Here is a 17202-nt window from a genome sequence, read left to right as displayed (position 1 = left end):
GTGTGTGTATGCATACATTTTTATCCTCAAACATAACGAAATTTAAATTTCAATTTTTGTCGAGCCTGCAACTTTTGTTGCAGAAAGCTCGACATAGGGATAGTGATCCGGCGGCGGCGGCGGCTACGGCGGCTACGGCGGCGGCGTTAGCTAACTTCTTAAAAGGTTTATATTTTAGAAAGTGAAAGACCTGGATGCTTCATACTTTGTATATAGATGCCTCATGTTACAAAGTTTCCGTCAGTTACATGTCCAATGTCCTTGACCTCATTTTCATGGTTCAGTGACCACTTGAAAAAAAAGTTCAGAATTTTTGTAATGTTGAATTCTCTCTTATTATAAGTAATAGGATAACTATATTTGGTATGTGCGTACCTTGCAAGGTCCTCATGCCCGTCAGACAGTTTTCACTTGACCTTGACCTCATTTCATGGATCAGTGAACAAGGTTAAGTTTTGGTGGTCAAGTCCATATCTCAGATACTATAAGCAATAGGGCTAGTATATTTGGTGTATGGAAGGACTGGAAGGTGTACATGTCCAACTGGCAGGTGTCATCTGACCTTGACCTCATTTTCATGGTTCAGTGGTTATAGTTAAGTTTTTGTGTTTTGGTCTGTTTTTCTCATACTTTATGCAATAGGTCTACTATATTTGTTGTATGGAATGATTGTAAGGTGTGCATGTCTAGCGGGCAGATGTCATCTGACCTTGACCTCATTTTCATGGTTCAGTGGTCAAAGTTAAGTTTTTAAGTTTTGGTCTTTTTATCTAATATTATATGCCAAAGGTCAGCTATATTTGGTGTATGGAAATATATTATGATCCATATGTCAGTCTCGCAGGTTTATTTGACCATGACATCAATTGCACGGTTCATTGCACAGTGTTAAGTTTTTGTGTTTTGGTCTATTTTTCTTAAACTATAAGTAATAGGTCAACTATATTTGTTGTATGGAAGCTTTGTTAGCTGTACATGTCTGCCTGGCATGGTTCATCTAACCTTGACCTCATTTTCATGGTTCATTGGTCTTTGTTTAGCTATCTTGGTTAATGTTAAGTTGATGTGACAGTTGTAATAAAGCTTTAGACTTAGGACTTTCAACATAATATCAATGATTAGTAAAGAAGGCGAGACATTTCAGTGTGTGCACTCTTGTTTTTTTCAGATCCCATCGGAAAAGGGCAACAGTCTGCCATGTTAAATCGTTTATTAGGGAAGGGCAGCTATGAATCATTTGATATGAGATGCATGGTAACTGGCCAGTTTTCCGTTGGGAAATCGACTCTTGTAAAGCTGTTAACTGGAGATTGTATACCAGATGGTCGACAGCCGACTGACGGCATTTCTCTCGTTGAAGGTCGCTGTGGCCTTGACGTTGAGACAAAAGAGTGGATTCTTATAGATCCAGGTAAGAAAAGGCATAAGTAGAAATATCTGACCACATTTCAAAAAAGCGCTACTTTGTTAACCTCACCATCAGCAGACATGTTAATGATGTTATATTTGTTATTCTCGTGGGATTTTGTCTAATGCTTGGTCCGTTTCTGTGTGTGTTACATTTTAGTGTTGTATCGTTGTTCTCCTCTTATATTAAATGCGTTTCCCTCGGTTTTAGTTTGTTTATTTAAAGCACTGAATTAATAGTAGCACACTGTATTTTGTGCCTTCTATTCACGCACCGTATTAATTCAATATAAAATCTTATTTGTGCATGAAAATCTGAACATCAGTATTGTAACGTGTTTGGCTTATAAACTATATGTTCGTATCCGTTTTCACAGACTCTGAGATACTCCAATATCAATCTTTTAATTAACTCGAAAACCTAACTACAACTTGGAGGCTTTCCTTAAAAACTACAAGACCAGTATTTAAACTTTGAAACTTAATAAAGAAATAATAATATTCACACAAATAACTGTATATCAAAAAGTAGCCTGAAAACTATAACCTCAATTTATCCTTGATCCTTTCACTGACTCCGAGGTCCCAACTGATTTGACAAACAATTATATTAAACTTAATTAAGAACAATCTTCAAAAATCATAGGTTTCCGAAACACCTAGTTCTGAGACACCCATTCTCTAAAACACCTAGTCCTGAAATGACTAGTCTCTGAAGCACCTAAGTTACCAGATTATTACAAGCTATCTGTTCGAGGGACTGCGACCATTCCCAAGGGAAATTACAGTTTCGGAACAACGCGGTAGCTTGCAATAATTGTAATACCTTTAAAAACCGCTTGCTTCAAAACTACAACGCTTTCAACTCAACTAGGTTTATAAACTTACTTTCCAGCTTCAAATTTCAATTCTTCAATTCCTTCAGAAGCGATTATTATCCGTCGACAGCCAGATTACAAATGACAAAAATACACAATGAATCGGTGTCTTTATATACCAAGAGCGTGGACCTCGAAGAGAGCACCCTAGTAACAATTAACGCGTCTCATAACAACCAAGGATAAAAGAATGATTTCATATGCATTTATCGTTAACGCATTGTCCAACCGGGTAATTTATTATAGATAACAATTAAACGATAAACTATAGATATTGTCTTATGCCTAAACTGCATTTTTGTCACATTACCCACGCCTCCGATTTCATGCGTCCTCGCATGACTAACATACTTTTATTTCCTATTTGTATTTACACAAAGCAACTGCAAAAGAATAAGTTTTAAATGTCCCTAACAAATTTTGCCTCTGCAGCGGCCCCAAGGAGCCTACTCTTAACGAAATCTGCAGGAGGGGTCTTTTACATGCACAGGGCGAGACATGTTCCTGTACATGGGGCCTCGGATTTAACGTCCCCTTCCGACGGACTCGCATATTGTATACAAAACTCTGCATGAAATAATATATATTTTCTTTTTATTACTGTTTTTGCTGCCTGCAATAACAGATCAAAGTTTAATCATAAGAAAGAAATTCTTCAAACACTGTCTCTTTAATCTCTCTGTTGTTCTCAACATATCTGGTAACGGTCTTGATATATTTTCTGTGTTTTAATCCTTCGACCTGTACAGCCTTATCTTGAAAAGTACTGTCAATTTCTCTCTTGTTCTTTCCATTTTCACTAGTCACCTGCGACTCAGACTTTGTCTCCTCTGAATGTTCCTCTGGTTCAGTTTCACTTTTACTGTTTAAATCTGGACTGTGAACTTTTCCATCTATTTCTTGCTTGTTCGATGACTCTTTCAATAGTGCAAGTAACTTCTCTTTTTTTGGCGCCAACACTTTATCTGGTCTGGTTGGCTTTCTTGTGATTCTTCCCTCCAGACAAACTTTATCACAAATCTTAGCTGTTTCAGGCGGATTTTTATCCTTTTCTGGTCCCGGACTGACATTTTCATCATCGAAGCTTTCTCCACCTGAGATGTCTCCTATCAGGTTTTTTAACTCTCCGGGATCGGAAAACTCTTTTCCACTTCCTGAGGAGGATTCACTGTCATCAGAAAATGAATCTGACTCATCTGAACTGTTATCTTTTTCCTTGGATTGAACATTCTGTTCTTTCTTTTCTTCCTGTTTATCAAGAGGTACCTCAACTACTTTAACATCTTCATGTTGATGATACTTTTTCATATGACGCGCATAATATACCTTCTTCTTGAACATTTGGTTGCACTGGTAGCAGGTCAATCTACTCTTGTCTTGTGCACATGTTAAAACATGATTTTTCAGCTTATCAGTGTCGCTGTATTCCTCCTTGCATAATGGACAAGTTTCTTTCATAACTAGCATCACTTGCTTTGTCAGTCTTGGTGTGGTCTTTGTTTTAACCATTACCTACAAAACATTAAAATATACATTATAATTTTCGATCCTCTTCGAAACACATTTTTTTTTTATTTATTTACATATATATATATATATATCAAATATATACAACATTCTGTAGAATACAACTTAATTCTATCCAAAATCACAAATGATGTCCTGGTATCGCTCAGGACGTTTTACTTCGCGTCTGGGGCGAATGTTGTCTCTTAAAGAAACATCAGCATCAGTAAACTCATCAGTGTGTGTATCAATCTCGTTTTCGACATCTTCTATTACTCGATCATGTATAACTAAATCAACGTCTTCTTCTCTTAACATTTGTGAGATTTTTTTCTTAATCCTATCACAATGGATAACTTGTGGCTTGCCACTTCTGCCACAATTAACCTCATATAACACATCAGACATTTTCCTCCAAATTGTAAAAGGGCCCCTCCAAAATGATGTTAGCTTAGAGGAACACCCTATCTTTTTCTGTGGGAAAAATATATATACTTCATCCCCTTCTTCAAATTTTCGCCAGGATAATTTCTTGTCATGATATGTTTTCTGTCTAAGTATGGCTTGTTTTATATGTCCCCTTACAAATGTGTGAGCATCTTCTATACGTTCTTTAAGTTCCCATACCCACTGATTAGTGGGAACTGGTTTCACACTCGTAGGCATGCAATAAATTAAGTCAAGGGGCATTGTTGTCTCATGACCAAGCATGAGTAAGTTCGGAGTCGTACCTGTTGTTTCATGCTCAGCGGCTCGGTAAGCCATCATTACATATGGCAAATGCACATCCCAATCTCTATGATGCTCCTGAACGTATGAACTGAGCATAACTTCTAGGGTTTGGTTGAATCTCTCCACCATACCATCTGATTTAGGATGGTATGGAGTAGTTCTTGTTTTGTCAATTTCTAAGAGGTTACACATCTCCGAAAACAACTTGCTCTCATACTGTGCTCCTTGATCTGAATGAATCGTATATGGTATTCCAAATCGAGCCACAACTTCCTCAACGAGTATCTTTGCCACAGTTCGTGCCTCCATATTTGGCATAGGAAAAGCCTCTGTCCACTTAATAAAGTAGTCTGATATAACTACTATGTATTTGTTGTTATTTTCTGTTTCAGGAAGTTCACCAAGAATGTCTGTTGCAATTCTCTCCATGGGAACTCCTGATTGAACAACCTGCATGGGAGCACGTTTCTTTTGCAAAGGCCGCTTACGTCTGGTACATTTATCACAGCCTGCAACATATCTCCGTACATCATCTTGTTGACCAGGCCAATAAAATCTCTGTCTTATTTTACCTAACGTTTTGGTGACTCCCAAGTGTCCTGATGTTCGGACATCATGACAATATTCAAGAATTTTTCGTCTTTCACACAAAGGTACAACAGCCTGACAGTATGTAATATTTGTACTTCCTATTTCCCAAGTCCTACATACCAGCTCATTCTCGATACAGAGTCGGTTGAACTGACTCCAAAGACTTCGCATGAAATAACTGCCACAAACTTCTTCCCAGGATGGTCTTTCACCCTTTTCTAGCAATTCTCTGACCTTACTTATATTTGTATCGGCATTCTGAGCTTCCTGGATCTCAGTAATAACACTGACTTTGTTGGATTCATTTATATTTTTAGATTGAATGTTCTGTGAATAACCAACCGCTGTGTCTTTCTCTATATTACAATGATTGCATTGCTTGCATGGCAGGCGACTTAAAAAATCAGCATTCTTATGTTTGACACCTGGTCGATGTTCAATTTCCATATCGTAAGATAACAACACCTCCAACCATCTCGCCATCTGTCCTTCGGGATTTTTGAAATTTAGGAGCCAGCGAAGTGAACTGTGGTCTGTACGAATTTTAAACTTTTTGCCGTAAAGATAGTTTTTGTAATACTTTGAGCAGTGAACCACTGCAAGCAGTTCTTTTCTTGTAACGCAGTACTTGCGCTCTGATTTCGTCAAACTTCTGCTACCATATGCAATATCTTTTTCTGTATCGTCTTGAATCTGCGAAAGTACAGCACCAATGGCTGTTCCACTAGCATCTGTGTCAAGTATGAACGGTTTTGTAAAATCGGGATGAGCAAGGACTGGGGCTGTGGTGAGACACATTTTAAGTTTTAAGAAAGCTTCATTGCATTCATGCGACCAATCGTACTTTTTATTTTTTTCAGTAAGTTTGTGTAAAAGTTTAGCAATAGCTGCAAAACCCTCTACAAATCTTCTGTAGTAACTACAGAATCCTAAAAATGATCTTACATCAGAAACATTTGATGGTGTTGGCCAGTTTTGAACAATTTCTAGTTTCTTTTTATCTGTAGCAACACCATCCTCAGAAATAATGTGGCCTAAGTATTCTACTTCAGTAGCAAACAAAGTACATTTTCGGGGTTTAAGTTTCAAATTAGCAGATCGCAATCTGTCAAAAACGGTAGCTAGATTTTTCAACATGTCTTCAAAGCTTTTTGCAAAAACAATTATATCGTCTAGGTATATCAAGCATAACTCCCATTGCAACCCTGCTAATACCATCTCCATCAGACGCTCAAAAGTTGCTGGTGCGTTACATTATCCAAAAGGGAGTACTCTGAACTGAAACAACCCTTTTCTTGTAGCAAATGCAGTTTTGAACCGATCTGATGCTTCAACCTCTACCTGCCAGTATCCAGAGCAAATGTCTAGCGTAGAAAACAACTTCGCACCCGACAGCTGTTCTAGTGAATCATCAATTCTAGGTAGAGGATATGCGTCCTTAACTGTCGAGCTGTTGAGCATGCGATAGTCCACACAAAATCGCGTAGAACCATCTTTCTTTCTTACTAAAACTACCCCTGAAGCCCAAGGGCTGCTTGAATGCTCAATGATGCCCTTTTCTAACATGTCATCAATTGTTTTATCAACCTCAGGCTGTAAATGAAAAGGTATACGTCTTGGAGGTTCTTTATGTGACATGTTTTCATGCGTATTAATGCTGTGTTTAACAACAGTCGTCCGGCCCAAGTCGGAATCCGATTCTGAAAATACATCTGAATATTTAGAAAGAAAATTTTTAACCAATTCCCTTTTATTCTCTGGCATATTTTTAACTGTGTCTTTATACAATTGCTGCATATGTTCGGGTAGTGAGCTTTCAATCATTGTTTCACTAGGTTCTGATACTATTATCATCTCGACTGGACTCAACTGTCCTACTATTGTACCTTCATGAATTGTTTGAGTTTCATCAGACAAATTCATAAACCTGAGTGGAACTTTCTCTTGATTCTTAACCAATATTCTACCTAAAAGACCCTTATTTGTGTCTACAAACTCTTGTGTTGGTTCAACAATACCAACTTGTTGATTTGGTAGAACTGGACCTCTGACAGTGCCAGGTACCATAACTTCACTACGAGGAGGTAGTTGTACAGTTTGTGCTACTGATACGCGATAACAGCCTATCTGACCTTCAAAATGTAAACGCGTTTCTCGTCCGTTTACCCAAATACTACCTCTGGTAAGATTGATAACACAATCTTGATTTCTTTGAAAGTCTATTCCCAATATGCCATCTATTTGAAGGCCTGCTACTACAGCAATAATTGAACAAACATATCCATTTAATTCAATGTCAATAATAGTTTTCCCAAACAGAACTAAGGGAGAACCATTTGCAGTCAATATCTCTCTGCCCATTGGTGACAGAACATGAGAATGCATACTGTCAAATATTTGTTTGGAAATAAGGGATACTGTCGCCCCTGTGTCTATAAGCATCTTTGCTTTACGACCATTGACTTTAACCTCTATAAACATTCCAGCCTCATTTGCTAATTTGTTAACTCTTATTACACCGTTCTGTTTTTCATGTGAAACTTCGGCTCCGTTTTCGGAGTTTGGATGTCCCGTTTTCACACTACTTTCGGGACAATCTTTTTTGAAATGTCCAAATTTGCCACAGTTGAAGCATCCACGTTTCTTACGATTCTGGAATTGTGAATTACCTTTAAAAGGAAACCACCCTTTTCCCTGAGATTTTTGCAAAGCTTTTACTTCTTGTTGCAGATCAGTCAAAGCTGTCTGCATGTTTTTAAGTAGCTCTACTGTTTTGTCGCTGGTGACAGTAGTGTCTACATCTGTATTTGTAGCTCTTAAATAACCTTTCCCTTCCTCCCGCTTTATTTCAGCCTTATTGAAAGCTTCTAGTTCAACAGCGTGCCGAACTGCGTCATTCAGGTCGGCAGGTCTAGCTTGTTTAATTCTAAGTCTCATGTCCACACTCATGAGCCCGTCTATAAATTGCTCTTTAGCTAGAGTTTCCCTAACGTCATTTGGGGCTGTTGGATATGAAAGGTTCGCCAAGCGTCTTATGTCCTGACCTAATTCAGGAAGGCTTTCTGAAGCTTTTTGACGACGCTCCCGTAGTTGTGTTCGATACAACTCCGTTTGATTGGCAGGCGAAAATCTCTCTTCAAGAGACCTAACAAGTTCTATAAAAGTTTGTCTTTTATCTGTGGGTAGATTTCCTAGTACCCCCTGAGCTTGCCCCCTCAATGAAACTGCCAAATACAAACCCTTTTCTGTATCTGTCCATCCATTTATACTTGAACAAGCTTCGAAATGAGATTTGTAATCTATCCATGAGCCCTGCCCATCAAACGTAGCGGGTTTTATAATATTTTTGTTTTTTGTTGTCTCCCCTATATGCACCTAATTTGTCTTGTGGTTTTTGTAGACTTTTCTTTCGTCTCTCAGTTACAAAATTTGTCTCAAGAACAGAATATGAATAAGTTCTCATTTCTGGTGTTAATTTTACAGAATCGGGAATATCTTTATTATGTATTTCAGGCCGTGGCATAACTTTTGTCTTAGCCCCTACCCCAACGTGTGTACTTTGGAGTATGTTGCTGCCTGTACCAGAGTCTGGGTCTGGAATTCTAGCAGAAGCAATTCCAGAGTCAGATTGTCTTGGACGTGTTGCTTGACTAATAGGAGTTGACTGAGCAAAGTCTGGGGTATTTTCAAAACTCTTATTTCTTAAGCACTCTATTTCCTTGTTTAATTTATCTAATTCCCTGGTCAAATTTCTTGTTTCGACACTGTAAGGGTCATACAACATTTTATCTTCTCTGTATGCTCGGGACATATTTTGAAGAATAATTTAACAAGTTTTCAAATATATTTTATTTAACAATCTGACAATCAATGTATTTACAAAACAGTGTGTTGCTTCTTGCAAGTAATGACAAATAGGAAATAATGACAATAAAACAATGTGATTATTTACATATAATACTGAAGTTTCTCAGATCCCACCCTGCTAACCAATTTTGTAACGTGTTTGGCTTATAAACTATATGTTCGTATCCGTTTTCACAGAATCTGAGATACTCCAATATCAATATTTTAATTAACTCGAAAACCTAACTACAACTTGGAGGCTTTCCTTAAAAACTTCAAGACCAGTATTTAAACTTTGAAACTTAATAAAGAAATAATAATATTCACACAAATAACTGTATATCAAAAAGTAGCCTGAAAACTATAACCTCAATTTATCCTTGATCCTTTCACTGACTCCGAGGTCCCAACTGATTTGACAAACAATTATATTAAACTTAATTAAGAACAATCTTCAAAAATCATAGGTTTCCAAAACACCTAGTTCTGAGACACCCAGTCTCTAAAACACCTAGTCCTGAAATGACTAGTCTCTGAAGCACCTAAGTTACCAGATTATTACAAGCTATCTGTTCGAGGGACTGCGACCATTCCCAAGGGAAATTACAGTTTCGGAACAACGCGGTAGCTTGCAATAATTGTAATACCTTTAAAAACCGCTTGCTTCAAAACTACAACGCTTTCAACTCAACTAGGTTTATAAACTTACTTTCCAGCTTCAAATTTCAATTCTTCAATTCCTTCAGAAGCGATTATTATCCGTCGACAGCCAGATTACAAATGACAAAAATACACAATGAATCGGTGTCTTTATATACCAAGAGCGCGGACCTCGAAGAGAGCACCCTAGTAACAATTAACGCGTCTCATAACAACCAAGGATAAAAGAATGATTCCATATGCATATATCGTTAACGCATTGTCCAAACGGGTAATTTATTATAGATAACAATTAAACGATAAACTATAGATATTGTCTTATGCCTAAACTGCATTTTTGTCACAGTATTAATCTTATTAGAAGGATGTTAAGATTTTCTATTTTGAAATTGAATTTAAATGTTAAAATTATGCGATGAATTAACATTTATTTTCCATAATCAATAGTGTCATCAATCAATCAGTTAAACTATGACTCTCTTTGAAATATGTTAATAGCATTATGTGAGTGTTATACCTGATACGATATGATTTTTAACTTAATTCTAATTTTCTTACATTCTTTACTTGGTTTTGACAGTCTGCAGCTGTTTTGGATTGCTCATGATGTATTAAATATAATTTCAGACTCTTATAATGCCCTGGATGTTGTGTATAATAAAGTATTAATGACCTCTCTGGAAGAAGAGGAGGAAAGTGAACGAACCGTAAAATTCAACAAAACTTCAGATACAAGCCCAACTGGTTATACCAAAGCCACACTTTCCTCTTTGCACTCAGAGCAGGCTGATACAGCACAATCTCTACCACCTAAAAAATCCTCCAATGTGCCTCTCACGGTAAAACAGTTGGAAAAGAAAATGAGAACAAGAATGACAAAAGAGGAAATAAGAAGGAAAATGGAAAAGGTCCTCAAAAGTGGAAAGTATAAGATGAAAGTTGGACGTCTTATCTTCTGGGACTTTGGTGGACAATATGTTTATCTAACAACACACCAGACCTTCATGACGTTTCGTGCATTGTTTCTTGTAGTATTTGATGGGAGCAAAGATTTGCACGAACAGGTCCCTGATGTGATGTGTTTTCCAGGGCAACACATGACGCCAACTCCAGCAGGTAATAAGCATGTTAGGCCAAAAATAAAATATTGTTTGTTTCCCCTTCAACCACCGACCCTGAAAAATCGCCGCGACTCGAAAATTTGTATTGGCCATTCTTGTCCAAAATTTTTTTTTGCTATGTTGGTTTTTGGTGGTGATATCTTTCCGATGCTGTATTCAACAAGCGTTTTAAATCAAGGCATTTTTGCATTGGAGCGTCTATATGATTCGGAATCAAGGAAGATTCAAACAAACATAATGCCTTACCACACGATTTGATATTTGAAAATTAAACATCTGAAGCATCTTTCAACCCACTGAGTGCACCTTATTGGCTTTGTCTGTTACCTCTGTTCCTGTTAAAAGGATAAAATCTTTGAGTAAAAATGGTCTGAATCGTGCTTTGAATCAATCTACTTTGTCTTCGACTTCGAACAAGGTTGGACACAAGTCAGAAAATGTTGGATACGTGAATTCCCTGCTTTCAGGGAACCTCCCTGATTTCTGGTGTAAACAAGACCAGTTTAAATGTGATTTTATTTTTCAATTTATGGCATGAAATTTACAAAAGGGCACGTTTTAAGTTATAACTGCATGAGTTGAATTTGTAAATACTTCAAGTATTCTACGAACAACAAAACATATATGTGAAGCCTTGTTTTTTCTAGAACTCGAAAAACATACAAATCTTTTGTTTAGGAATTAATTGACCAAGCTGCATGATCCAGGTGTAACTGAACATAACTGAATTATGTTCACTTCTATTGAAAATTTTCATTCATTAAATTTTAATTTCCAAGTCATTAACATATCTTTTTGTCATCTCATAATTGATGATCAAGGTATGAATTGGTGAACACAGAAATGTTCTGTTGTGAGTTATGCATCAAATTAGACTTGAAATAAGCTTGATTTTTAACCAATTAAACACTTGCTTTCATTAAACATTGTTATCACATGAAGAATGTGTGTTTTTGTGGATTTCATACCATAAAATGAATCATAAGAAAAAGGAGGTCCCTGTATACTGTTTTTAACACCAGAAAACTGGGGTGTACAATGAATACAGGGAATACCCCACTTTTCTTGACTTATCTTACCTTTCGAATTCAATATAGAAAAATTATATCAAGGAATAAAATAAAATAATTTGCCTACCTACCTACCCATACCCTGATAACCTCAGTCGGGGAGGGGCAACAAAGATATTTTTAATGTTGGCCTTATTAACTGACCGATAATGCAAGTAGGGTATCTTTATATCTTTCTATAACAGCAAGGTGATAATTTTAAAAAAAAATACTGATTTCTCAAAATATCTACCCAAAGACTAAAGATCATTACGTTGGTATTTTGAAGGTGTTGCTTTGCCTGAACCAAAACCTAACACTTTCATATTAACCTGTCTTAGACAAATCATAGCATATGATATATTGTAGTTTGATCCATCAACGTTTCATAAAAAAGTCAAATTTTCTTTTTATCAGTTCTTTTACGCATGTTTTAATTGAAGGAATAAAGCTTCTTATTGATTTATATAATTTTCAAATGATACAATTTCAGAGTTATGGAACTTTGTTCACTACATGATATAAGTATTATTGAATCTGTACTGAACAACATACATCGTTAGAAACCCACATTCTGTATCCATATTTCCAGTTATTTCATAGAATTTAAAATTTATATACAATGTTACCTTCTTAGAACTGATTAAAATTAGTCAAAATTAATATGAAATATTTAAATAAGATCAAATTCTTGAAAAAATGCTTGATATTTTAGTTTTCCGTTTTGACTTATTAAAAAAAATCAAAATAAATCTTAGGAAATGTAGACTACTTATCAACTATATTACCTTGCTTAAATAACCGTTATCAAGTCAAGGAACACAGTTAAATATAGACCCTAATATGGACAGTGTTTAACTTGCAAATGGTTTCCATACAACCTGTTAAATTTATTTCCTTATATTTTATGCATAAAAAAAGTAAGTAGGGGGATGAAATTACATGTAAAAATAATTTCGGACATCCATTTTGGTAAAGTAGTGATTTGGTCGAGTTTGAACAGGTCAAATTTAATGTATACAAATAAAGCTGTCAAATTTGATTATAGAATCTTAACCTGACATTTTCTATATTTGAGGTAGATCTTTAAATTTTTTAGATATAGCAGGTGTAATTTTTTGATTTTTTCATTATTTTTTTCAATAACGGGTTAACAAGACAAAAGACAATGCAAAACTTTTGTAGGATCACAACTTTTAAAAATGCAGAATGTATATACTTTTTTATACTTCTTTGACGACCGATATGATTTTATTTTGCAGTATTCTTGCAATATTGGGTTAATTCCATCCTGACCTATTGTAAGGTTGTATATGCAGGTATTCCTAAGATCTTGTTTGTTGCCACTCACAAGGATAAAGTATCAAGGGTAAGCGATATCTTGTTAGCTTTTTAATAGTGAGTTATTGCTATTTGTAATACTTTAATAGTGTGTACAAATTTGCCTAATACAATATTATGCTTACATAATGATGTCATGACCATATGTATCAACTTGACCTGTATTGTTGTGAAATTACAAATTGAAAGAATAAGATCCCTATTGATTTGTAGGTAGTACACTTAAGATCATATTACGGGGCCATTAAATATAGTAGAAAATATGAAGAACCACTAGTAGATAGGTAAATAACCAATATTCAATTTGATATATCTCATTTTCATGGAGCCCATTTGGCCACACCATTCTCAGTAATGGTCAATTGACTACAACAGTTGCTCAGTTTATATGTTAAAGTTAGTTTGTATTTGAGTAAGTTTTATTTCAAAGAATATGTTGTCAGTAAGAAACTTTAGCATTTAGTTGTACTGCACCAGATGCATTTTTCAACAATACATTTCAAGGATGCAAGAGGACAAAATGTTTAAAAGTTCAAAACATAATACACAAAAAAAATAGACCAACAATACAGCCAAAACTGTAGAATGAATGCACAAGGACAATACATTCTTTTTGTACGACCGCAAAAATCTTAATTTTTCGTCGTATATTGCTATCATGTTGGCGTCGTCGTCCGAAAATACTTTTAGTTTTCGCACTCTTACTTAAGTAAAAGTGAATAGAAATCTATGAAATTTTAACACAAGGTTTATGACCACAAAAGGAAGGTTGGGATTGATTTTTGGAGTTTTGGTCCCAACATTTTAGGAATTAGGGGCCAAAAAGGGCCCAAATAAGCATTTTCTTGGTTTTCGCACTATAACTTAAGCTTAAGTAAATTGAAATCTATGAAATTTTGACACAAGGTTTATGACCACAAAAGGAAGATTGGGATTGATTTTGGGAGTATTGGTTCCAACAGTTTAGGAATAAGGGGCCAAAAAAGGGCCCAAATAAGCATTATTCTTGGTTTTCGTACAATAACTTTAGTATAAGTAAATAGAAATCAATGAAATTTAAACACAAGGTTTATGAACACAAAAGGAAGGTTGGGAGTTATTTTGGGAGTTGAGGTCCCAACAGTTTAGGAATTAGGGGCCAAAAAGAGGCCCAAATATGCATTATTCTTGGTTTTCGCACCATAACTTTAGTATTGGTAAATAGAAATCTATGAAATTTAAACACAAGGTTTATGACCATTAAAGGAAAGTTGGGTTTGATTTTGGGAGGTTTGGTCCCAACAGTTTAAGAATAAGGGGCCCAAAGAGTCCAAAATTGAACTTTGTTTGATTTCATCAAAAATTGAATAATTGGGGTTTTTTGATATGCCGAATCTAACTGTGTATGTAGATTCTTAATTTTTGGTCCTGTTTTCAAATTGGTCTACATTAAGGTCCAAAAGGGTCCAAAATTAAACTTAATTAGTTTGATTTTAACAAAAATTGAATTCTTGGGGTTCTTTGATATGCTGAATCTAAAAATGTACTTAGATTTTTGGTTATTGACCCAGTTTTCAAGTTGGTCCAAATCGCGGTCCAAAATTAAACTTTGTTTGATTTCATCAAAAATTGAATAATTGGGGTTCTTTGATATGCCAAATCTAACTGTGTATGTAATTTTTGGTCCCGTTTTCAAATTGGTCTACATTAAAATCCAAAGGGTTCAAAAATTAAACTAAGTTTGATTTTAACAAAAAATGAATTCTTGGGCTTTTTTGATATGCTGAATCTAAACATATACTTAGATTTTTATAAAATCTATTAAATTTTAACACAAGGTTTATGACCACAAAAGGAAGGTTGGGATTGATTTTGGGAGTTTTGGTCCCAACATTTTAGGAATTAGGGGCCAAAAAGGGCCCAAATAAGCATTTTCTTGGTTTTTGCACTATAACTTTAGTTTAAGTGAATACAAATCTATGAAATTTTGACACAAGGTTTATGACCACAAAAAGAAGGTTGGGATTGATTTTGGGAGTTTGGTTCCAACAGTTTAGGAATTAGGGGCCAAAAAAGGGCCCAAATAAGCATTATTCTTGGTTTTCGCACAATAACTTTAGTATAAGTAAATAGATTTCAGTGAAATTTAAACGCAAGGTTTATGACCACAAAAGGAAGGTTGGGATTGATTTTAGGAGTTGAGGTCCAAACAGTTTAGGAATTAGGGGCCAAAAAGGGGCCCAAATAAGCATTATTCTTGGTTTTCACACCATAACTTAATTATAAGTAAATAGAAATCTATGAAATTTAAACACAAGGTTTATGACCATAAAAGGAAGCTTGGGTTTGATTTTGGGAGATTTGGTCCCAACAGTTTAGAAATAAGGGTCCAAAATTGAACTTTGTTTGATTTCATCAAAAATTGAATAATTGGGGTTCTTTGATATGCTAAATCTAACTGTGTATGTAGATTCTTAATTTTTGGTCCCGTTTTCAAATTGGTCTACATTAAGGTCCAAAAGGGTACAAAATTAAACTTAGTTTGATTTTAACAAAAATTGAATCCTTGGGGTTGTTTAATATGTTGAATCTAAAAATGTACTTAGATTTTTGATTATTGGCCCAGTTTTCAAGTTGGTCCAAATCGGGGTCCAAAATTAAACTTTGTTTGATTTCTTCAAAAATTGAATAAGTGGGGTTCTTTGATATGCCAAATCTAACTGTGCATGTAGATTCTTAATTTTTGGTCCCGTTTTCAAATTGGTCTACATTAAAGTCCAAAGGGTCCAAAATTAAACTAAATTTGATTTTAACAAAAATTGATTTCTTGGGCTTTTTTGATATGCTGAATCTAAATGTACTTAGATTTTTGTTCATGGGCCCAGTTTTCAAGTTGGTTCAAATCAGGATCCAAAATTATTATATTAAGTATTGTGCAATAGCAAGAAATTTATAATTGCACAGTATTCAGCAATTACAAGAAATCTTCAATTGCACAGTATTGTGCAATAGCAAGAAATTTTCAATTGCTCAGTATTGCGCAATAGCAAGAAATCTTCAATTGCACAGTATTGTGCAATAGCAAATATTTTCAATTGCACAGTATTGCACAATAGCCAGAAATATCTAATTGCACAATATTGTGCAATAGCAAGAAATTTTCAGTTGATTGGAGTTATCTTTTTTTGTCCAGAATAGTAGTTGAGTCAACTTAAATCATTGTTTTATACAATATACAATGTATATTCACTTTTACTACCAACTGATAAATTAAAACAATCTTTACCATTCAGTGATAACAAGCACCTTTTGTTACATTTTAATATTTTATGATGTATTTAAATGAGTAGTTATTGTTGCAAACTCCATTAGAAATTTGAATTGAGATCAGTTTTTGAAAAAGGGAAAGGGGGATGTGAAAAACAAAGAAGGAGGGGGGTTAAATTTTTCTCATTTCAGATTTCATAAATAAAAAGAAAATTTCTTTAAACATTTTTTTTGAGAGGATTTATATTCAACAGCATAGTGAATTGCTCAAAGGCAAAAAAAAAATTTAAGTTCATTAGACCACATTCATTCTGTGTCCGAAACCTATGCTGTGTCAACTATTTAATCACAATCCAAATTTAGAGCTGTATCCAGCTTGAATGTTGTGTCCATACTTTCCCCAACCGTTCAGGGTTCAACCTCTGCGGTCGTATAAAGCTGCGCCCTGTGGAGCATATGGTTTTTAAAATAAGTCTAATCTTTTATAACTACAATTTTAAAAATATACAATATCCGTATTATCACACAAATACCGAAATACTGGGTACTGGGTACTATGCTATTAATAGCCCTGTTTTAGATTTGTTGACGATTCATTATAGTGTTACTTATTTTTACTAGTGTTTCCAAAAGCTGGTTATACAGTGTAAATTACAAAAAAAAAATGCATAGCAAGTTTATCTTTCAAACAAATATAGTAGTCAGATCACTTTATTTCTTTTTGAATTAAAAGTTTAACAACTGGTAACAATTTCAGACTTTTGTCTTTAAAACTATCAGAGCTAGGTTAAACGAGTAATTTAATACTGAAGAGTATCTACTCTG

The 17202-nt window shown here is 35.0% G+C and overlaps 1 protein-coding gene across 1 annotated transcript in view; it reads left to right on the top strand.

The window, feature by feature from the left end:
* LOC139482478 (uncharacterized) overlaps positions 1–17202 on the top strand; it is a 53743-nt gene that overhangs the window by 21140 nt on the left and 15401 nt on the right. Inside the window, exons 5-7 of the mRNA XM_071266389.1 lie at positions 1169–1411; positions 10248–10736; positions 13053–13159. Of these exons, the coding sequence (XP_071122490.1) occupies positions 1169–1411; positions 10248–10736; positions 13053–13159 (839 nt within the window). The remainder of the gene's footprint in view (positions 1–1168; positions 1412–10247; positions 10737–13052; positions 13160–17202) is intronic.

The sequence above is a fragment of the Mytilus edulis genome, chromosome 7, assembly GCF_963676685.1.
Source record: "Mytilus edulis chromosome 7, xbMytEdul2.2, whole genome shotgun sequence".
Classification (NCBI taxonomy): Eukaryota; Metazoa; Mollusca; class Bivalvia; order Mytilida; family Mytilidae; genus Mytilus; species Mytilus edulis.
This window is presented reverse-complemented; position numbering and strand designations above follow the sequence as displayed.